Genomic DNA, 24,633 nt, shown 5'->3' on the forward strand with positions numbered 1-24,633 from the left:
CTCTAAAGGCTGAAATTAGTAATATTTTTGTTGCTAAAATTGTTGGTTGGTAGGACTGTGTCCGTTAATAATTTATTATAATGTCGTGTGTCGTGTGTCGTGTGTCGTGTGTCTTCGAACCTCTCTTTGCACATAATTCTTATTAAGGTAAGGTGATACATCAAACGTTTAATTGATTTATACTTTAAAATGTTTATATACAGGTTATATTACGTGTACATTTTATAAATAAATGAACTATATAATATTCTAGTATCTTTTTGTAAAGATATATGATTTTGAAAAACGAAGAGAACATATAACAAAAATTAGAATAAGAGAGAGAGAGCAATATAATACATTAACAAATAATAATTTAATTAATATTTTTAGAATACTAATCTATACAAATTATAATAAACAAAAACGTGTTTTATTTTAGAATATATATCTATATATATATATATATATATCTATATATATATATATATATATATATATATATATATATATGTGAGAAAACGTAATAAAATTTATGCGAAAATGTGCCAAAAAAAATCGTGCAATAACGAAGAATATATATTTTCTTTTCTTTTGATTGAAAAATATATGACAATAGATTCTTGCTACATATGAAACATTATAATCTTTATTTCTTTTTCTAACACAATTTTCTCAGTAATATAACAGCACGCCTTATCATAAAAATCAATTTTATATATTTGTAATTTGTTTATGTAAAATGATAGTCTCGATTATTCAATTCAAAATATCACATTATTGCGAAGCGAAATTAGAACCTTTTTTCACCTGTTTTCAAGATAAAATAATATGTAATGTATAATAATATGATATATATATATATATATATATATATATATATATATATATATAATATACGCTGAAATGCATAATACTGAAATGCATGCACTGATACTCTAATCTCTAATGCATAAAAATATTCCAATAAAAATATATAAATAATATATATATATATATATATATATATATATATATATATATCTGTATGAAAAAGATTCTAATAATTAGAATTATTTTTAATAAGAGTAACATATGTATATATATATATATTTCAAATTTTTGTTTAATTAAGTGTATAAAAATCCTTTCTAAAATAATACCATTTTTTACATTTCTCTTACTTCTCAATCAAGTTCTTGTCTACAATTAAGTATCTCTGATAGAATCTATTTTATATTTTATTGCACTTTATCAATTATTCTATCGTTTTATATCCTTTTATTTTTATTTAATAAAATAAGTAATACCACTCGATTTTATTTTTTAAAAAACTCTAAGTTTAATAGCTTTCCTTCTAAAGCTACTTTTATTCTTTAGTAAGCTTTCTATTTAATATTTCATAATATTGTACGTAGATATTTTAAAGAATTTAAATTATCTTGAAAAAATTACATAATGTTTATTATTTACACAGAAGTCACAAAAATAGAAAACACATTTATATTATATATAGACCCTTTTTTAAGAAACTCATTTCTTTAATTTAATTAAATAAGTACACTGAAAAAAAATTTGTTAACTTGACTAAAATTACTATTTTGTTAATTGAACATATATATGTATATTAGTATTTAAGTCAAATATACGTTTTGTTAGATTATATATGTCATATTTAATTTAATATTTCTATTTAATTAACAAAATAATATTTAGTTGAAAGAGGTTTAGTCAAGTTAACAAATTTTTTTTTAGTGTATATAAAAATGTCTATAGAGAAGGAGAGAGAGAAAGAGAAAAGAGACATGAATTTTTACTAGTAAAATTTTGTTTTAAACTGTGACAAGTTTTAGTATATTTTGTTAAGAAAATTTTTGACATTTTTAATACTTCGCGTTTACGCATTTTTAAAATTGCATTTTTTGTGTCGCTCGTCAACAAATGCGCCACAAACGAATTTTTTTTCGCTGAAAGTGTCGAGATATATTTTACCGATTACTTTAAGTTGTAAACCTAAATATATAAATAATATTAAATAATGCAACTTATTATGGTCATCGAATTTAATACATCGCGTTGTGTATAGTAAAGAAATGAAACGATAATATCATTTAATTCAGTCTTTCTCTTCTCTCTGAGATACATATTTTTCTGTACATTGTACATTATAATATATTTTTGCATAAATAATAATAATTTATTACATGTGTGTTAACGAGTTGAATATTAAACTTTTGAAATATATGCATAACTAAAATTATAACTTTTGAATAAAAATAATGATTTATTACATGTTGACGAGTGGAATATTAACCTATTGAATTTATGAATTAAAATTATATTATTTACTCATTTTTTAAATACCTTTTCTAAATATAGATCGTGGTATCGGTTTAAATAATAAAAATATATTCTCTCTTATTGTTTTAATTATAATTTTATAATGATTATTTATTAATATAATTTTGTAATGTGATTAAAATTAAAATTAAAACATTTTTTAAATCATTGCATTTTTCATTATTTATTTTGATGTTGTTTCGAATTTATCTAAATTGGAGAGTTTTTATTTTTTTAAAAAACAAAAAATAAATTGTTTGACAAATAAGTTATCAGAAATCAACATTCGTATGATGCAATGTAATATATATATATATATATATATATATATATATATATATATATATAAAGATACGACAAAATAAAATAATTTAAAAATCATTTAAATTAAAAAAAAAAATCTTTATATATGTATAATAACAATAAGTTGATTTGAATGTTTCTCTGTATTTCCTGAAGAAAATAAGAATTTTAGAGTAATATTTTTTTCGAAAATAACTGATTTAATCCTTTCTGGTCTCACAAAAATAATATATATGTGTAGTTTATTGTTTATATAACTAAGAGAATTTTCTCTTAGAATATACTCTGAAAATCATGGTATAGAAAGAATTTTATGAGAATTTCTCTGATTAATATTTATTACAATAAAAATAATAATATCTATCACAATAAAATATAAAATATGTTTGATTACTTTTATATACTATATACAGTTTAGTAAAATTAATCAAACATGTTTTATATTTTATTGTGATAGATATTATTAATTTTTATTGTGATAAATATTAATCAGAGAAATTCTCATAAAATTCTTTCCATACCATAACGTGTCTATGTATGCGTGTGTATGTGTGCTTGTCGTGTACTCTGTATTTGCTATATTTTTTAAAATTAACTTAAACGGAAATTTTCAGATAAAGCGCAGCTAAGATGGACAGAGATCTAAGAGAGCGTATGTCTCATTTTATTTTGACATGCTCCATCCGCTAACGAGTCTGCGCATTGCGGGAGATTTCTGTTTGGCTTTTCCCGGCAGCGGCGAATACACCTATTCCCGCCAGTCACGTGGTGAACTTTCGCGGGTACGGATCGCACTCCCTTGTCTCTCGGCCTTCTTTTTTCCCTCGATACATTACGACACTTCCTTAACGTGTGAAAGGACCCTCATCGAGAGAATAGGATCGTTCATTCATCAGCTGATCAGCGCGCATCTTTTTAAAACGCCCGAGGTAAAGTACGAAATTTTTCTTTTATTGCACGCGATTGAAGAAAAATCTTGCAATTAGCCGTGATTGTGTAATTTGCGGCAACAATTAATTTCATTTCAACAATAGAATTTAATCGCACGATGATGATACGTCACTTGATATAAGTGCGTTATCATCTTGAAGGGGGCGAGAACATATCGCGAAAGTAGACACATATACGGTCGATATCGTACAACATAGAGTGTCTACATTTGGAGTAATATATATCTACCTGGGTACAGTCAGTCTCAGTGTCCGATGATACTTAGTTGCTCTGCATTGAATAATACAATATGCATCGATGTGCTTACCTGACGGCTGACGGCAGAGTCTACTCCTCGTAGATTGATATAAACCATCTACAGAAAGACACGTCGTGTCGCTTATACTCTTTACGCATTTTTTTTTAATCTAAAGATTGCTCGTTGCAAAAATTGCGTTAACTTTTTTATATAGTTGGAGACTTTATATTTTTTATAATACTAGTTTAGATATTCCGAGCGTACAATCTGCCGTATCTTCTGCGACCGTAAAAGAGAAATTACGGACGTGACGCGAAATTATAATTGAAATGACGCGAAAAATTAAAGGGAAAAACCTGTCTTACCTATAATATTACACGTCTTATTTTGCAAGGTTTTTTAATTAAAAACGCGCAGAGAGAATTGAAATTTTAATACATATGTACGTGGTCTTTAGCGAGATATTCGCAGAAAAAGTCGATTCGATATTACATGTGAAAATTATCAGGCGAAAAATTCTGTCTTTCTCTGTGGACATTATAAAAATTTATATATGCAAATTGTAAAAGTAGACGATTTGCATTTATTTCCAAATATTGCGTTTTAGTTTAAAGATTGTATCTGGGAGCTGAAGGTTTTTAAAAATATTCTAGGGGAAAAAAATGGGCGATTCTTATATACTATTTCTCTCTCTCTCTCTCTCTTCTCCGGAAGTGGACTGTCATTTACTCTTCTTAGGAGGCACCGTATCTAAGTCTCTCGGATGGTGGTTTATTCCATGAGTAGATGATATTTTAAGAAGCTTCTCATAGCGATATAAACTAGTCGACCTTTATGCCAACAACTTCGTTTCGTCGAATCTCATTACATCTCTTTGAAGAGAAGCCTATAAAAAAAGTTCCTTATGCATTTGATATGTTAAAGTCATAACACAAGTCTATATCCTACATTTACATTATATTTTATTATTCTATATTTAATTTTATCATCCTTTATTTAATTCTATAATTTGTTATTCAATTTTAGTGTACATATAATTAAAATATGTAAACATTTGGAAAATTTAGAATATTTTTATATATATTATGCAAATTTTAAGATTAAAATGCCCTCCCACGTCAATTTATGCTTTTCCAATTCTTCTATTAAAATTTGATTACTAATTAATCACAAATTTAATCGGTTAGAAAATTTCTCGTTGTTTCTCTCATAATACGGAAATTTACAAAGTATCGAAATACACCGGTGATTTCTTTTTTGGATTATATATTGCACATATCAGAGTTATATTTACTAGTTTTACTTCTCAATTAATCAATTATAACTGATACGTGTTGCATAGCTGATTTATATTCCAGCTTGTTACTTTCCCTAACATGCAATTAATATCGTGAATAAACGATGCATACAAACGATACGACATATGACATATTACGTGATTTTGAAATGGCATGTTTAATGAACCAATCCAAAAATTTCGATTTCGTCAACGCGATATTTGCAGCACAACCCCGCGAGAGAAAAGAGAGAAAGATATATATACAGTATATTACCATCAATATATATTCCTCGATATCGTGATGATAAACTCCGCTTTGTAAGAAAACAAAATTGCTTTTTTACATGGGTCGAATAACATTGAAACTCGAATCAAACACGAGCGAAAAGGAACAGGCAAAGGAACTTTTCCTTTGCGCTTCACATATGCGAGCATGTTTCGCTGGATTCGTGTCATGAGAAAATGTTTACGAGCACTCGTCAAAGTTTTCGACATTTTCTCTTCTGTTTACGTAACCAAATCTCTTTGATCTCTCCAATTTACGTGTAATTATAGCGTGTTTCGTTGAAAATGTCTAGGGTTACTGATGATCGAAATAGTTTCTCACAATCAGAGAGAAAAATGACACATTTTAATTAATAGAAATAAATTAAAAATAAGAAAATGTCAATGTGTCAATATATAATTGCAAATGTCACTCATATGTCAATAATCATATGTTAATATATAATAATCATTATTTATATAAGTACATATCATTTGTTAAAAAAATGTCATTTACGAAATTTTCGAAATCATCGAGATTGAGTTTTTGTTAAAGTAACATCTATCAAAATTTGCGACAAGTAGTTTAATCCATAAACTGCGAACGCAAGCTAGATATTTCGGTGCTTTATTAGGAAATCTGATGATGCAACGAGATGTGGGTGGACAAGATATTCGACGCCCCCGATCCTTTTGCGGTGATCTCTGATCTCCGATAGAGATTAACGAACCTGATCGGCGAAACGTCAAGGGTGTTGCAATCCATCGATTGTTTCGAATCTCTGTGACATGAGCGTACAAAGAGATCAATCTCGATTATCACGAGTGTAAAATGAAAAAAAAAATAAAAGAAAAAATAATTGTAAAAGAAAAAATTTATACATACAAATTATATCAATTTTTATATAAACATTTTTACGTATACATTTCTTCTTTTTCAATTTTTTCTTTTTATATAAAAATTAATATAAATTGTTTATAGAAAAATGACATTTTTGTAACAAATGATAAACATTTTATGCTTTTGAGAAATCTTTTATGTATATACTCATATATTTTTTAAGATATGAAGTATACAAAATTCTTCTGAAAAGAAAAAGAAAATGATTTATATATAAAAATGTTATATATAAAATATAAAGATGTTTTTTTGATGGTCTAGTCAATTCTTTAGCCAATTTAATGACTTTTCCTTAGCGAAAATGTCATTTCATCAGCATCAATAATTTTCGAGTTAAAAATCATTGAAAAAGAAAGTCAGCTTTTCGCAAAACTAAATTTTGTAAAAATAACTACATTCTTTAATTAATCTCAGGTTTACTTTGCTTTTAATTCGTTTATAGTTACAAAAATATATGACGCACAAAATCGAAAATTTGCAAAATAAAAAAAAAGATTGACATTTTCGCTAAGGAGAAATCGATTTCAAATTGGTCGGAGATCTGTCATTAAAAAAGTAAAATATTTTTGAGACACTATTAAAAATATATATTTTTATAATATGCATTTTAAATGTACGGAGGATTGAAAGAGGCATCAAGAGAAGAGCAGAGTTGATATTTCGCACAATCGTGCGCGCCATTAGATAAATTTTTTATCTCGCCTGTGTTAACGCGGAACCACTCACGGATGAAGTGTACATCCGCTTTGATACCGAAGTCCTTTTGTAGGATCCCGAGTCCTTGTTAATACCTCCGAAGCGCGGGCGCTCTTTGAAGAGAATTGGCCCCCGCGAAACTTCGCGACGCATATATGTATGAAACTTCGCTTAGGTCGCTAGACGAAGAGGTATTGAACTTCGCGTCTCATAAAAAATACACTCGAACCGCAATTTCGCAGAACGGTGCGCGGGGTAGCTTTCGATCAGTCCGGAGAGACAATGTTATGAGTCCGGCTACTATGACCGATATGACGTAAACGCGTTCGATTTTTCCGCGGAAATAAGGGCGCTTCAGGCAAGGGTTAAAACAGGCAAATTCAACAAAACCCAACCCGTTCGTCGCGAATAAACTCTATATTTAATTGTGGTAGAAGAGAACGAGAGTCGGGGAATAAAGGGATAATATTTACTCTATCTTGCAACATTGAAAATTAAGGGGTTCGAAGGATTCGCGCGATTAATACATTTTTTCACACATTTTCAGTCCCTATATTGTATAATCAATCGATCGTCAAACACGAAATCTATTTTTTATTACCCTTGATGCGACAGGTCGTTAAAAAAGTGTGTCAACTTCTGTCATATGTGATTTATTACGTCGATGCCGATTGATCGGCCATCGATTGCCTCGGAAATAATAAATACCACGACCGATTGTTTACATGTCATAGTGCAGAGCGCGATCGAATTATCTGCCGTGTCGCGATACTATACTTACACGTCATATTTGCACGTCTGAGAGAAGTTTATCTTATTCGGAATCTTTTGGAATTTTAGCAAATTGCATCGCAGCTCGAAAATAACACAGGTCGACAAAAATAAATTTTTGTCAAGTAATTCTAATCAGATTAGGTGTTTTTTTTAGAGATTTTCGGCTACAAAAAACAATGTCGCTGTCTAAATTGCTTCATCCTGTCAGGTTTTAAAGTTATTTTGAATTTTAAGGATTTGAGAAATTAGCGATTTATAGGAAAAAAATGTATAATAAATCATTAACTGTCACTAAAATAATAAAAGTAGGAAAATGTTCGATTTACACATTGATTCCTCATTAGCAAAGAATATAAAATTGTTTCACAAATAGCAAAAATGTTTGCATGTCAAGAATATAGTGAATAGAATAGCAGGCATATATTTCATGTTTGGCAAGATTAGTGAAAACGAATAGTCGGATTTCAATGTTATTAGGTCCCGTTCTCTTCCCTAATAAAATATCCTAATTTTATTAAAAATGTTTAAAAAAATACAATTCTAAAATAACTGAAACACATTTTTCAAAATCAAAGAAGTTTTATTAAATTCCAATATGAGAAAATATTTGAAAAAATTTTTTGTTTTAATAAGTCACATTAAGATTTTGACATTTTAATAGCAAAAATGTGTTTATATATAGTTAATGAGAATATATTTATTATATTATATATTTTTTTCCCCTAAATCGCTAATTTCTCATCTTAAAATTCAAAATAATTTTAACACCTGATGTGGTGGAGCAGTTTGGACACCGGCATTGTTTTTGTAGCCAAAAATCTATAAGAAACACCTACTTTAATCAGAGTTATTTTACAAAAATTTTTTTTGTCGACTTGTGTAATTTAATCGGTAAATCGTGGACATTAATCTCACTTATTCTCGAATTTCCAATGGTGGGACTTTTAAAATAAAAAGGAATGAGCGCACATTAATTCTCTGTCTCTCTCCTCCAAAGTAGCTAAAAATGAAAGACATTTCCATTGTATTACATCTTGCTCTTTTGTCGATTCTACGAGAGAGAATATTGCTAATAAATTGAAATTTTTTGCGATTCGAAATTTCTTTCTTCCCGAAAACGCTTCTCTCTCCGGACCGACAGATATAACGAGCATTAAAGAATTTATTTGTTCTTCGAATTCGAAAGATCGAGATCTGTTTTCGCGAATGCAAAAGAAACCGCATGCTTCGCATCGCTTCAGATTCGTTAATGGCTGGGTTTTAAAGCAAAAAGGGAAAGAGAGAAAGAGAGGCGCCGAGTAAAGTGGAAGCCACTAAAAGTGCATTTTCTCGTAACAAGTTTGTTAGTATCCCGGAGAATAACTACATCGGTCCAACCCGACAGCGTTTCACGACAATATTACCGTCTCAAAACTTTCAGATTTAAAATTGAATGAACGTAAATACTTTAGCCGTCATTGTTTTCCAATAATGGCAGCAAGAAAAAAATTGTACAGATAACTCAAATATAAATTTTTAATTTATTGTTAGTATTATAATTTTTTTTTTCACTTTTTCTCTCTCTCGTCCTTTTGCAAATTTACTGAAAAATTGTATTGTCGATTTTATTCGAATCACCAAGTCATTCTGTATAAACAGCGGAATATATTCGATTTTTTTCCCACGGAAAAAGATTTGCGTCATGGGAAAACTGTGACGCAGCTCCACGCAAATGGATAAGATGAAACTTTGTTTGGATAAAACGAAGTTTTCAGAGCAGCCAGCTGCTCTAATGATAAGAAACGGAAAAAAGGGAGACATGGAGGGTCGTTAGATGGGACGCTTTTCACGCTGCTACTTAAATTCACCATCAAAGAATCCGTCTCATGGGGTTTCAGGTTGTCCCGCTCTCGTTTTGCAGTAGATACTTTATCGTTTTAATTTCACCCGTTCTTCAGACCTTACAACCTTTTCCGAAGGAGCTATTATTAGCCCTCGTTGCTCAACCAAGTATTGTATAAAGACACATCATGCAATCAATATTGCTTAATTTTACGTGTTTCATATCTGTATGACGCGCCTTTATTTAAAGGCAAGATTGAGAAACCAACTTTCGGTCGCGATTATTAATGCAAATATTACAACGTTGATTTTTACGTTAATTCAAAGTTCTTTACGAAACCGTGCGAAATTAGACTCAAAATTTCATTCGTTTTAAATCGCAATTTCCCGATTCAAACGCTTTAATTAATGCCTCGATTCATTTCCTTGCAATAAATTACTCGTGCAATTGTCGCTAATTACAAGTGCATGATTTTGAGCGCGAAATCGCGCGCTGTAATGCAAAATCAAATTCAATGTAATTACGAGAGGGATTCAGTTCAGTTAGGTATATATATGTATATATATATAGCTCTCTCTTCCTTGGTCGGACTTAAGTTCCTCATCTTCGTTATCTCCGGGCATGGATTAACCTGCGAGATCTCATAAATTTCTCATCGACGGTAGATTTCGCGGTATCGATTTTCCTCCCGAAGACTATATTCCTAAAGACTTGATCAGAACGATTTAATTACAGAAACAGAGTCTTATTAATTTTCGACCCAATTTACTAAATCTCGATCTATTAATTGCGGGTATTAATGTAAGATTGTTCGCGTTTCCTTCTCCTGTCATTAGGATCGAATCAGCGAGGGAAGAAGAATCTGACCTGACATTCCTTTCTCTTTACCACCGAAAAAGGAAGAGAAAAGATTCGGAATACCCTCAAGCGTAATCGGTTTCCATCAATTATTGTCTACCGTGACTTTCTTCGCCTGCCTTCGGTAAGAAAAGAAAAAGAAAAAACCCCGCTCGCCTTAAACGCAGAGTAACTCTTCCTCTAATTTTTTTTCCGCTTTTTCCTGTCGACGTCGGGTATCGCCATTAATCGCCTGTTATATTGCACATTTATCGCAGTCGTATAGTTTTATTTTGCGATACGCGTTTTCAATAGACCTATATACCAACGTTTTTATGTTATTTATAGGAGTCGTAAAGTGTGTCTGTGTATATAAAAAAAAATCTTTATGATACATATAATTGTGTGTATAGAGCGAAAATTCGCACTTCCTCTTGATCAATAAAAATTCGCTCTTGATTAATTACCTCCCGTGAGGCGCGAATTAATTATGCGGAAAGCTAATACTATAGGCAATCGAAAGATTTGCATCTTCGATCTTTCTCGAGAGATGATTTCGGAGATCACTCGATAAAGCAGGCTCATTAAGTTTTCTCGGAATTTTCATTAGCATTTAACGAGAAGTCGATTTTATTAGCTCATAAGTATCGCAAACAGTATAGATATATCACATAAGGTTTGTGGAAATAGGGATCCATATATCTCTGCTATTTTAGGACGACAGAAGTCTGCGAAATGTTTTGCGATTGATGAAATCTCATGTAGAGAACGACAGCAAAAAATATAAGACGTCGGTGCATATAGAATCGCGAGTTTAAGAAGCGAGTACAGGGTTGATGCAAATATTGACGTTTCCTCTAAAATGATGAAACTTTAATGGTCATTTACATAAAAAAGATTGAGAAATTATATATATGTATATATATGTATATATATTGGAGATTTAGTGTAACGATACAATGTCTATTGTTAAAACTTTCCTTCAGTAGTCTTCCTTATTTATTTCCTTTTTAAAGAATCTCAACTATGATTCCTACACTGACAATGAGAGAATTTTCTCTTAGAATTTACCCTGAAAATCATGGTAATCTTGGGACAATATATGGTATGAAAACAATTTTTTAAATTTTACCATACTTTTAGTAAATTGTACTATACTTTTAGTAAAATTAATCAAACATATTTTATATTTTATTGTGATAGATATTATTATTTTTTATTGTGATAAATATTAATCAAAGAAATTCTCATAAAATTCTTTCCATACCACATTGTCCCGCGATTACCATGATTTTCAGGGTAAATTCTAAGAGAAAATTCTCTCTGTGTGTATATATATATATATTTTTTTTTTATTTATTTATGTAACGAGGACGAGCCCCTTTAGTTTAACAAATACTATAATTTATATAAGATCGGTATGCATAACAGAAAAATGATTCAGAGACAGAGTAAGAGTTAGTTAGTTTATCGGAGACAAAGATATAAAGATTGTTTTTTATCGATAATATATTAACCTTATGCTAATTTTACAAATAATAATTACACTAAAAATATAATTAAAAGATATGCATATTAACCTTATGCTAATTTTACAAATAATAATTACACTAAAAATATAATTAAAAGATATGCATATCAAATAGATGGATTATAATAATTTATTTCATCTGCAACGCAAATGTCCTTAGCGGTATTTTCTGGATAAATCGATCGTTCTCGCACGAAAGTGTGTTACGAAAAATATGGTACCACAGTGGCGAAGTGCGAAGAGGGTGCACTTTTATCGAAGATCTCTCGCCTCTATTTTCACGGATTCTCGGGATTGACCGATAGGATAGTAAAGAAAAAATTATATGTATCTCTCGTATGCGTCGTTTTATATCCGGATTGCTTGTTTCTCGCGATTCCCTTCCTTCGTTTCTCGCAGTTGCAGGCAACCCGTTTTCTGCGCACCACTTTCTTTCTGAAATTGAAAAGAAGAACGCTAGCTCCTCCAACCACCCGCTATCTCTTTCCGTTCTATTTGTAAACCAACCCGGTGGATATAGAGGTAACGTAAGTGCGGAATAGTTCAAGGCGCCTTCTATCTGCGATTTTTATCACCGCACATTTCTCGGAAAATGTGGGAACGTTATATTAGATGCAAACAATCTTATATAAATAATAATAATAATTTATATAAATAATAAAATAAGATGTAATAGAAAAAACAATTTATAATAAATATTATTATATACTATAATTAATGCGCGAATGTTTTCTCGATATAACTCTATTAGAGAAGTTTGTTCAAAGTGACATTGTAGAGAATATCGAGGATGAAAATAGATCTCGTCGCTTCTCTTCGAATTTCAATAATTAGTTACTTGATGTGACCTGAAATAAAGCTGAAAGATTCCGAACGACGACGCGGAGATAAGGTGATGTGTTTTTTTTTTCTTTGGTAATATCTGAATCGATGCTACAGAATGATATCCATTGTTTTTTGAGAGTAGAATATATTCCATCCCAGGGGTATTGTTTTCAAAGAATGAGGGCGCACGATCCAATAGACTGGATTTCTCATCGTCGTTGTCATCACACATTATATTACATGAAAATATCGTGACGGATTTGTAATTATAGAGGGACAGAGAAAAAATCTTTGTTGGGAATAATTTGAAACGCATTCACGGAAGCTCGCATATAATACATATATTCGAGAGAAATGCAATCTTACGTAATGCTTTTGAAGCTCTTTTCCCTTTTATTTTGCAAATAATATGTATCTTTGAAAACTTTCTCTCTCTTTTTCTCTATAGATATTTTTTTTTATCCTTTTTTTTATAATCTGCAGTTGCGATCTTCTGTAAATTACACAGCGACTGTTATTTAGCAAATTATTATCACAAAAGAACAAATGATTCTGGCATGAATCATATTATGTTGTGCGCTTCGTCTCATGCTTGAAATAACAATTTTAATATCGTACTATATCAGTGGAAAACTCGGAGTAATTCCGTTTCACTCTCGGAAATTCGTGAAACTGCAGCTTTGAAAAGAATTTATAAATTAATTAATTCTCTTTTAACGTGATATTTAACTGAAATAATTGTCATTCAATTACAATATGTGGAAACTTTGACATCGGTCATCTCTTATTCATCTTTTATTTATAATAAATAAATGTTAACTAAAGAGATATAGAGAAAACATGCAGATATAAAAACGCTGAAAATAAAATTGAGACAATTTCATTTTCAGAAAATGGATCAAAAATCTTTCAGCTTTATTTTAGACGTCATGTCGGGTAACTAAATATTGGAGCTCGAAGTGAAGCGACGCGATCTACTTTCACTCTACAAACATTATCTAAAATGTTATTTTGAATAAAACTAATGGAGCTTATATATTGAGAAAATTCATACATAAATAATGTAAAATATGATTTTATACAAATTAAAAATAATAATCATTTTTTGTATTAAGAATAAGATGCAGATTTCTTGCGAAAAGATTTAGATCTTGGTGAACGCGTATAGCCAAGTTTTTTTATACACTTACTTAGATCTTCTCGCAAACTCTCATTAAAGGCCGGTTTTTCAATAATAGTTTAAAGTTAGATCGAAGTTTAAACTCTCCACAGAACACATGTCCGCATAGTTTAAACTTCGATCCAAGTTTAAACTATTATTGAAAAACCTAAAAGTGATAACGTAATAATAATAAAAAAAAAAAACAAGTAATAAAAGTAATTATGTAATAATATTATATAATATAATAATTAAATATATAATTTGTAATAAATTTTCAAATAAAAATTGGCTGATCACGAATTATTAAATATTATTAATTAATTAATTTTAATATTTTAAATACTATTATATATAATATTAAATATTGTATATAATTGAAAAAAAATAAATTATGGAGAGAAGGCTCTAATGTATTAATACAAAGGATTAAAAGGCAAATTAAAAAAATTAATTAAGCAATCGCATGATTAATTTCTTCTTTCGCGTTTGATTGATTCGTGGTCAGGCAATTTGTTTGAAAATTGCATTATCTCTCCGTAATAATACTGCGAAATTATGAGAGTTGCTAGTCAGCTGCACGTTTCCCAAGGGCAGCAATGTTTGTACTTTACCACAAGACACACCCATCGTATCTGTGATCGGAGCACGCTGTGGTGGCAAACTTTGTGATAACCCTGGAATGTACGCCGCACCCCATTAAACTTCGATATTTGTTATATGTTCACACTTCCCTGCTAAGTTAGTCGCACCGGCTTAAACTTTCGTCCAGTTTATTCTCATAAATTCTCGCATTAAAGCGCTGCATTTCACCGAACAGAGGAAATTGTCGTAATGTATGCATCATTCTGTAGATTATCAACTATTGAACGTGAATAAAGTTATATAATGGAAGGCAGCGCTTCAATAACACGGCTTTAATTAATTTGAATGCACAATTGAGATTATAAAATTGTAAAATTATAATATAGAAAGAAATTAAATATATTGAATTTTAAATAATATTAAATAATTGATAATATTAAATAATTAAAGAAAATTAAGTTTCCTAAGAAAAATAAAGAAATGCATTTCTTCTTAGGAAGTATTTGAAAAAAATATATATATTAAATATATATATTTATATATAAATAATTTTAAAAATATATATATATATATATTTTAAATGTCACTTAATTAGATTAGACTTAAAAAGCAATAATCCTCTTACCGCTTCTTCTTTAATGTCCAGCTGTATGCTTAGCGGATCTTGCCATTGCGAATGAAGGAGAATTGATAATAACGTTGTACTAGGAAGTCATATAATTCTTCTTAAGCTCCATTGTTCAACGAGTCCAATGACTATATGTTCTTCCCGTGAAATAAGAGAGTATTTCTCGGTTTCGTGAAAAGAACGCTCTCTTGATTAAAGAACAAGGCAATGTAATGTTGATTTTATACGATACTTTATTGCGTGTAACTCTTCATTACAAGTATTCCAATAAAATAAGACTTGCAGTCGGTCTTTTTAGCTCTGGCGATCATGATCACACATTCTTTACTGTTCTTCGGGATAAGCCTGAAGTGGAAAACGCCTGGGGCAAAACGGTAATTTCTCAAGATTCTCTTCGTGGTGAAGTATTGAGAAACTGTCAGTATAAATGTGGAATAATACTCATCAAAGGAAAAAACAAATCTTAGTATATGTAGGTCAACACTTTTTCCTGCACAAAAATATGTCAGAGTTTTTTTTCTGCTAATAGTGTCGCTACTTTTTGCATTATTATACGTATGATCTCTATTCTAAAAGATAAGACGAATAAATGATCGTAAGAAAAAGAGATGTGCTCCATAAAATGTTTCCGTTCCTTTTTATGATAGATCTTATGGACCAAAGATACGCAAGAATATGTCAGCAATCTTTAAATTACTTGACTATCACGTTTTAAGATCTAAATCTTCTCGAAAAAAATCTGCGTCTTCAACGTTCGTTGAAGAAAATTTATCGTTGTCTTTTATTTATATGAAAAATTACGTTTTCTGTCAAATGGAACAATCTCTCTAGAATTCTAGAAGCAGCTCTCTAGAAGTTTTTTGTTCCATATATGTATACATATGTATTATATATGTATATATATATATATATATATATATATATATATATTTGTTCTATAGGATTTCTACACTTTTAAGTGTTATGCACGTTCCGCGGCTAGAATCTACCTGGAAGCATCCCAATTTGCAGTTTTCTCTGTGCTTCTCTCTGCTCTCGAGCTACATATATAATAATGGAATGAAAATAGCGAGAGACAACGGGGTTTACATATAAATATGTAATTTTCTGAAATAATATTAATAATATTAAAATAGACGCCGATCGAGTTTTGCAATACATATCAGATTTTACATACATATTTTAATAATAAGAGATTTTTAATATAATAAATAAATATATATATTTTATTAAAAATTTCTTATTATTGATAAAAAAAATATATATATATTTATTTATTTATCTTATTAAATAATATTATTATTAAATAATAATATTAATTAAATAATCTTATTAAATAATAATATTAAATTATATATATATATATATATATATTTATAATAATAAAAATTCTTAAGAACAAATATATTGCGATGGAAAAGATTGCTTTATGCGGAGAATTATAGTAGTGATTGGTTATTTTATCGATCATTGATAGACAAGGAAGACAATTTTGGTTTGAAGCACTACAAGTATGTATGCTTGAAAGCCGGCCTCGCTTTCTTTTTCTCTTGCTTATTATCTGTTATCTAATCTACTTATATACCGATCGATTTTGCATAGTGAAATTGAGCTAGTAGCATATAATAAATTTATCTAGCAGATTATATTTTCAATCGAAGTAGGCGCGATCAAAATTATATCATAATCGCATCCTGGAAATAACACGATACAAGAATAAAAGTGCCATATAGTGTAATAATATTACATGTATGTAAAAGAGCCAAGAGATAATTATAATATACGAATAAATACGCGCGTTGTGTGATCTTTCAAGTTTTTTATCGCTCGTGTACTATATCATTTCAAGGTTGTAATTTTTTCTTTTTTGAAAGAAGACAACGCAAGTAACAAAAAACACGGCGCGCGCTACTTTGTGGCTCCATTAAATCTCGCGCTTCGCTTAAGCGTCGCGATTATCTCGTCTTCCGTTGTCACCGTCGCCCGATGGGAGAATAAAGCATGAGATCCTACGAGAAGACGAGCGGAGATAAAGAGAGAGAGAAAGAGGAGAATCTCCCAGATGTAATTACTCCCGCGCGCAAGCAACCCCCGCCCTTTCGTGTCATCGGTACAACTTTCTCACCCCTTATCCACTGTCTATCCGAGCTTTTAGCGGTAAACGAGTCTCTCCACTCTGAAATACGAGACCCCAGATTCATCCAAGATTTTTTTCCCCCCTGCAAGTGGCTGCTTATCGCGGGAAAGTCGCAAAAGTCGTCCTTTACGAGAAGTCGGACTCAAGCATCGACTCGTTTCACTTAAATTTATTTAGCGTTCGCGGTGACTTTTAAGGGCTCTTTACGACGGCGTTTAAGCATCTCTCAAGGATGTACAGATGTCTTCTTCTCGCGCGCAATCGCCTTAATAAATTTATATCTAGCGTATGATTATATATTAGCAGTGTTTGCTGTTATATCTAAATAAAATATAAAATTATATAGATGAAATTTTGGCATCATCTTATCTTTATATAAATAATAAAAATATGTATTATCAATAGATGTATCTTAGATGAAAAAAAGTGTTATCTTTACTAAATTATTTAGAATAATGTTCAGATAATTTGGTTTAGAGTCATATAGCACATAAAAATAAAATACTTAAGTAGTAGAACTTAAGCAGTAAGCGATAAAAACTTATAAATAAAAGTATGAATATATTTTTATATCCCTTTTATAATTTATATTTTTTTTATAACTGTGTTTACATAAACGGTCTTAAAAATAATATTATCTAGAAGTTATCTAGATAAATCGCCATATAATTTTATCTTCTATATTTAGATATATTTAAAACAAAATCATCTTCATCTTATCAAAGATGAATGTACATATTTTAATTTCATCTAGCTAATTTTAAAATCATTTAAGCACAACACTGTATATTAGTCCCGTTCATTATTTATTTAAGTAGATGCAGTCGCGGTCCGATACGTCCGCTTTTTCATTATTAACGCGTTTGAAAAATATATTCGCGAAACTTACGCGCGTAATTTTCAGGATGATGCGATGATTTCTAGGAGAATGACGAGAGTTTATGAGACAGAAGCGATGATCAATGGCTCTTTAATCGCGCGTTATTCAAGTCTAATAAGCGTGCGGTAATGCGTGATTTATGTCACGCGCTCGGTGCGGGACTTAAGCGGATTTCGAAGTCGCTTTATCGGGGAAACGCGGTTTCGGGAGATTTAACGCATCCGCGTTGAACTAGAATGCAATGTAACTGCACATCGGCGAAAGTGCAAACGAATGTTACCGTTCGCTCCTCGATGGAACCGTGAAAGGAGAAATATATTTGAGATATATACAGGGTGTAACTAAAGACTTCTGTCTTTCCTTTCCAGTAAGGGATTCTCTGGCCAATTTTGGAGACGATTTTTCCTCAATGAAAATGTCGAGGCACCGATAAATAATTTTCGAGTTGTAAATGGTTGAAAAAGATGGATGAACTAAACTTTGTGGAGCTAAAATATTAACAAAGCTACATTTTTCGGTTAATTTTAGATAGAGTTTATTTTAATAAAATTTTAATTTAAGGCTTAATTACAAAGAGAAATATATAATAATAAAAATTGGGAATTTGCAAAATAACTGATGATCTCCCTCGATCGTCTCCAAATTGACCAAAGAATCTGTCATTGAAAAGGAAATGCAGAAGTTTAGTTACATCCTGTAACATAGTATATTTATATATGTGTATATAACGCATGGATTCCTGAATAATGCATAAGAGAGAGAGAGGCATATTTTTTCAGCATCACTAACGCTTTCTTTTTTACATTCCGCGAGATGCATGCATCGCTGTTTTTCTTTGTGTCTCGCGAAAACGCAACGCGATATTTTTCACGATAAATCCGCCTGTCCCAGGTAATAGATGCGTCTGCCTCTCTGAGAGTATCTTTCATTGCATTATCTTCAGCTTTGCGAAATCGAATTTTTCTCTCGGAGAGACAGCTGAATTGCTAGTAAAACGAGTCATTTTTTTATATTTAGGTATTTTATTAAGATCGAATCTCGCTCTGAAAAATGAATTTATAATGCAATTTTAATTACAGCGTCATATATTTTTATCAACGTTCGTTTATCGGATTATAGATTGTTACGGCAAAGAGTATATCATTGTGGAGGGAAGCGATCGACCAAGACGACATGGGCATGTTACGTCGAGCAAACGTCACGACGTTAATGGAAGCGGTATGTATCTAAGTGTGTGTGTATAATATATGAGAGTAGAGAAACGTTAAAAGCGCAATATGTACAAATTTAATTAGAATGTAAAAATTTAATTAAAAAGTTTTAATTACTGCTAATATTGGCATTTAATTATGCCGGCTCACTAACGGATCCTGGGGGGAGGGGGTTAACCCTCCCCCCCTTGCAAATTAAAAGAAACAGTTTTGCTGAATTTGTTTAAAAAATATATAATAAAAATATAAAATAAATAAGTAAAGAAAAACAAACGTTAAAGAGCTATCGATGTCGTTGATCCTGGAATAAAAGCTAATCATGAAACCAAAAATATTAAATAAAATAATTTTGCAAAACCCCCCTCATTATCGACGTCAGAATCCGCTAGTGTGCCGGCTCGATGATTAACGAGGCCCGTGAAATTTCTCGATACTTTCGCTTAACAGATAACGTGACAAAGATCGAGGTGGAGCTCAGGGAGGCACCGGATGCTGTCCTCGTCGGATCCATGTCATCGGAATTGGAACCTGCCACCGAACTCAATTCGACCTTTCCCGACGGTAAGAGAGTTTAATATCTCTTTCATTTAATACAAGAGAGAGACAGAAAGAGAGACTGTAACCCTTGTTTATTTCTGACCTTATCGTGTTTCATGATATTCTCCACCCAATCTTGTTAAGCAAGAGGTACCGAGGCGTTTTGCCTTCTCTTTTAAAAAACATAATGGAAATTAACGGCAGAGATCTGGTTTATAATGTTCCATAATTTTTATTTTTTCACTTCTTTCCTTTCCTTACAACCGAGAGACCTGAAAAATATCCATACTCTGAAATATCGTATACTCTGAAAAATATCCACGAGCAGAATTGTTACATCTACGAAGCGAGTAAACTAATATTTGTCATACGATCGTTCTTCGAATATAGACGAAGTTCTTGCATCGGATTATCCTTCAACAAGGGGAAACGCGACTGGGGAGGAAAAAAGTGACCAAAAGTTTGATAAGTTGTCTGAAACATTGATCACGTATATGATGTTTCAATTTCCAAGGATCCCGAGGGGATCCAGATTCGTGTCTTTTTTCGTCGTGAATTTTTGACGCGTCTTTTGACGATTCTCTTCCCTTCCCCGTCGTGACGAACTGAAAAAAATGACCCGTGGGATAACTGTGTTTACTTTTCAAGTTTTCCACAATTTTACCTTCATCAATCAGCGGAAATGTTATTCAGAACCCTTGATTTCACACATCCCGTCAAAATCCCGCGGAAACTTTACGCTCGCGAGCACCGAGTTAAGACGGTTCAATGCGCAAACATGTATTATATGTGTGATAAATAATTCATTATTATGAAACGAGTCGATGCATCGAGCACGTTTTTCAATTTTCGCTAATAGCATTGGATTATTAAGTCGATGTAGTTTGAACACATTTATATTGAAGTTATCAACGATATTTATCAGTTGATATTCCAGAGAAAACGTGTTGCTGATGAAAGATCGATTGCACAATCATTTTTTAAAGGAAAGGTAAACAAAATTTCACGTAAATTTCGCGAAATCGCGATATGTCATCGATGCAATGATATATCGTAAACTGGAGAGAGAGAATATCGGGAATTCTCTCGTAATGTAATGTATTGTACGTAATGTTTTCAAAGTTATTTTAATCGACTTTTAAATTCCTGGATATGCAAAGTTCAGAATGTATAAAAAATCCTGTCGACCAAGATGGGAAGCGAGATTTAAAGTAGTACATAAATTATGTATAGAAAATGTCGCCTTGAGAAAAAAAAAAAAACCTGTATATTCTACGGTCTCCATCGAGAAGGAGTATTATGCCAAGCATTGCATAATGGAATCTGTCTAGAGAGAGAGAGAGAGAGTTCTTCTCTTCGTTTCGATTCTCTACATGATGTTACGTCCGCGAGCTCTCTCTCGCTTCGAAAGGTTCGATCCCGGATAGGGAGACGAATATCAATTTATCAGTTCGATCGTTTGTCGCGCGAGCGTACTGTGAAATCGTTAGACGGCATTGAAGGGTCGCCAACAAAGCTTCACGTATGACCGAGCATCGAATTGTGTCGGCACTCCTGCGCGCGCGATATATATTTCTTGGGTTTATTTTCCACGATATCTATATAGGTACAGTCGGTCTCTGGCACGTTCGTGCAGTTGGCTCGTAGATCATGGGACAGCATATGAAAAATTAGGTCACGTTATATCGCGATTATCGGGTTGACTTTAAAGTCGACATTTTATCGCAAATGTTTGCGTACACTTTTACTTTAATACTACTTGTTAATATATTTTTTTTTTAATGCAAAGATTGCAACATCCAGAAAATCCCCTCTTTGAGCAGAAATATAAAAATATGAAAAAAATATTAGATTGAAGCTAATTTTTTATTCGTTACAAATATATATATTTTCATCATGTTATCATGAATCTTTTTTTTTTCAAATCAATAAAATTTATTATTTTATTAAACTTTTATTAAGTTGATTGTTTCTGTAAAATTTTTATATTGAAGATAATTGTAAATGACAATAAGGTGTATTTTTTTATGCCACTTGTGTTTACTGATAAAATAAAAATTTTGGATAAGATTTATATTATCGCTATTGTTGATTGTTGCATTATAATGATTTACATCATTTGCGTAATGATGAGTCAAGGAAATACTCGGTCATATCATCTCTAATAATAATATTACAAAAATGTTTCATTTTATTCAAAGAAATACTATTTACAAATTAGACAACTTAACTGGAACTTTGATCCACACGATATCCTGAAAACATAAGACGTCGTAATGTAATGGTTTATTTGCACAAATAATGATCTACTTTTGAAAACCTTCCTATCTTAATTAATTCAATTTCTCTTTGCAAAGAGGGGATTTTGATGCTACTCTTTGTAACGATTTATCAATAATTTTACGTAGTAATGATAAAGAGTGAATTTAATCATGCACTGAGAGAATTTTCTCTTAGAATTTATTCTGAAAATCATGGTAATCATGGGATAATATGGTATGGAAAGGATTTTATGAGAATTTCTCTGATTAATATTTATCACAATAAAAATAATAAATTTAAGAAATATTTTTATCGGCTCTCAGTATTTAATAAATAATAATATCTATCACAATAAAATATAAAACAGGTTTGAATAATTTTACTGCATGGTAAAATTAATCAAATATATTTTATATTTTATATTGTAATAGATATTATTTTTATTGTGATAAATATTAATCAAAGAAATTCTAATAAAATTCTTTCTATATATTCTCTATATTCTTCCATATTGTCCCACAATTATCATGATTTTCAGAGTAAATTCTAACAATAAGGGAATAATATCTATCACAATAAAATATAAAACATGTTTGAATAATTTTACTGCATGGTAAAATTAATCAAATATATTTTATATTTTATTCTGATAGATATTAGATATTATTATTTTTATTGTGATAAATATTAATCAAGGAAATTCTAATAAAATTCTTTCTATATATTCTCTATATTCTTCCATATTGTCCCACAATTACCATGATTTTCAGAGTAAATCCTAACAATAAGAGAAAATTCCCTCTATATACATACAGGAACAGGTGCGGTAGTGGTGCGTGCCGAGGAGGCCCTGATCGTCATCCTCGTCCTGGTTCTGTGGGTGGCTGCGATCGCTCTATTCTTCAATCGATGGGGCAAAATACGCATGCTCGAGCCGTATCAGCCGAAATTTCAGCAACAACACAGACAAAGCTGCACCATAGTCGACCCAACCCCACTTCAGGTAAGTGCGCTTTTGCGTGCTCGCTGATCTGTCTCTCCCTTTTATTCCACATGGATAGTCAGTATGCGGAATGTCTGTAGGTACACACAGTCCAAGTGCACGTTGCATTGTCAGATTAGCATAATTATGATTTGAGCAAACGCGCGATATATATAGAGTTTCCCTGTATATCAGACACGGACATGTTAGCTAGAGAGATATCAGAGACTAATGAATGAGCAAGCAGGAATAAATCAGTTTTCATTTAAATGTGCGTCTGACAATTTGAATTATAATTACTTAATATGCTGCTTTGATAGGAGAAAGATCTACGTCGGTATTAATTAATAAAGTAGAATTCACTTTAGCAAGATACTTCTACAATCGTCATGATTGATCTAATAAATTTCCTCTTGATTACTCATCGACCGCCTCTTCATGTACTCAATATAATTTTATACACAGCTTATTATGGATTATTTAATTAATTCAATATCAAGTATGTTTATAGAATATTTATGTGACACGCAAATCACGCGATGAATTCCGCGAAGCAAATTTCGTAATTAGCACGATGGAGATTAAAGTTTCCGATATATAGGTAACAGCACTCTGATTATTTCCCATTTAATTATCAAAATAACGGAGCACATCGCTGGAGGGCAAACCAGGATTAAACCACCGTTAGAGGAGATTCGCAAACTCGTGAGAGACCAGCGGAATAGCAAATCTGTCCAGGATTCCTGTCTTCCAGATGTCCTGTTTCTACCCGAAACAGTTACATACCGAGTGTTCCGAAATGTATATCATTTTACAGTAGAAATAACGCGGATATACCGAATCATTTGACGAGATCTATTCCTTTAGAGGAAGATGAGAAGTGTCGCGCTAGCGATTTTTCATCCAATTTGTTAAGAATGGAACACATTCTCTCCCCGGCTGAGCTTTACAACCTAATATGCATACACGATGTTCCCTATATCTCGGTATAAGCAAGCAATAGCTCGGACGTGACACTAGCAAACGCCAGGAATAACGCGTTTTCTATGCACCAGGTCACGTAGATGATAAACCTGGTCGGTTCTATGTAGACGAGCGTAAATTCACTCGTATCTTTTTTTATCGAGTTCTTATGGCGATGCTATGTCAAGCTATAGATCGTGCCATTTTTATATGAATCGAGTCCGGAATCGCCGCGAAACGGTGTGCTTTTTCGCGCAATCGCGTCATAAGAAGAGAGATACGAATTATAAAAAAAAAAAGAATGAAAATTGAAATTGATTCTGACTTCTTCGCAAAATGTCAGATTTTTATCTCCGAAAAATATCAGTTTTGCTTTTTAAACGGACGCTGAGTGAATCTCTGCGCAAAAGGTACTTTGTATACGTCAGCAGTGACCCTTTGATGAAATTGAATGCAGATGCAATAATTCAAATTCGTCAGAATCATTAATTCTCGCATACGCGATTTCGCGTATTTTGGGAATTTCCTGAATCTCTTGTATTGTTTTTTTAGCGAACCGAGCCAAACTGC

The 24,633-nt window shown here is 31.4% G+C and overlaps 1 protein-coding gene across 1 annotated transcript in view; it reads left to right on the forward strand.

Annotated features, from left to right (window-relative positions):
* Nucleotides 1-91: 91 nt before the first annotated feature.
* The window catches only part of LOC145948905 (uncharacterized), a 38,001-nt gene continuing 13,459 nt past the window's right edge, over nucleotides 92-24,633 (forward strand). The window contains exons 1-5 of the mRNA XM_083058490.1: nucleotides 92-147; nucleotides 3,216-3,530; nucleotides 19,228-19,326; nucleotides 19,767-19,880; nucleotides 22,934-23,121. Of these exons, the coding sequence (XP_082914616.1) occupies nucleotides 19,829-19,880; nucleotides 22,934-23,121 (240 nt within the window). The 5' untranslated portion in view covers nucleotides 92-147; nucleotides 3,216-3,530; nucleotides 19,228-19,326; nucleotides 19,767-19,828. The remainder of the gene's footprint in view (nucleotides 148-3,215; nucleotides 3,531-19,227; nucleotides 19,327-19,766; nucleotides 19,881-22,933; nucleotides 23,122-24,633) is intronic.

Source organism: Prenolepis imparis, unplaced genomic scaffold (genome assembly GCF_030444845.1).
Source record: "Prenolepis imparis isolate NDT839.2.m4 unplaced genomic scaffold, iyPreImpa1.0 SCAF_2, whole genome shotgun sequence".
Classification (NCBI taxonomy): domain Eukaryota; kingdom Metazoa; phylum Arthropoda; class Insecta; order Hymenoptera; family Formicidae; genus Prenolepis; species Prenolepis imparis.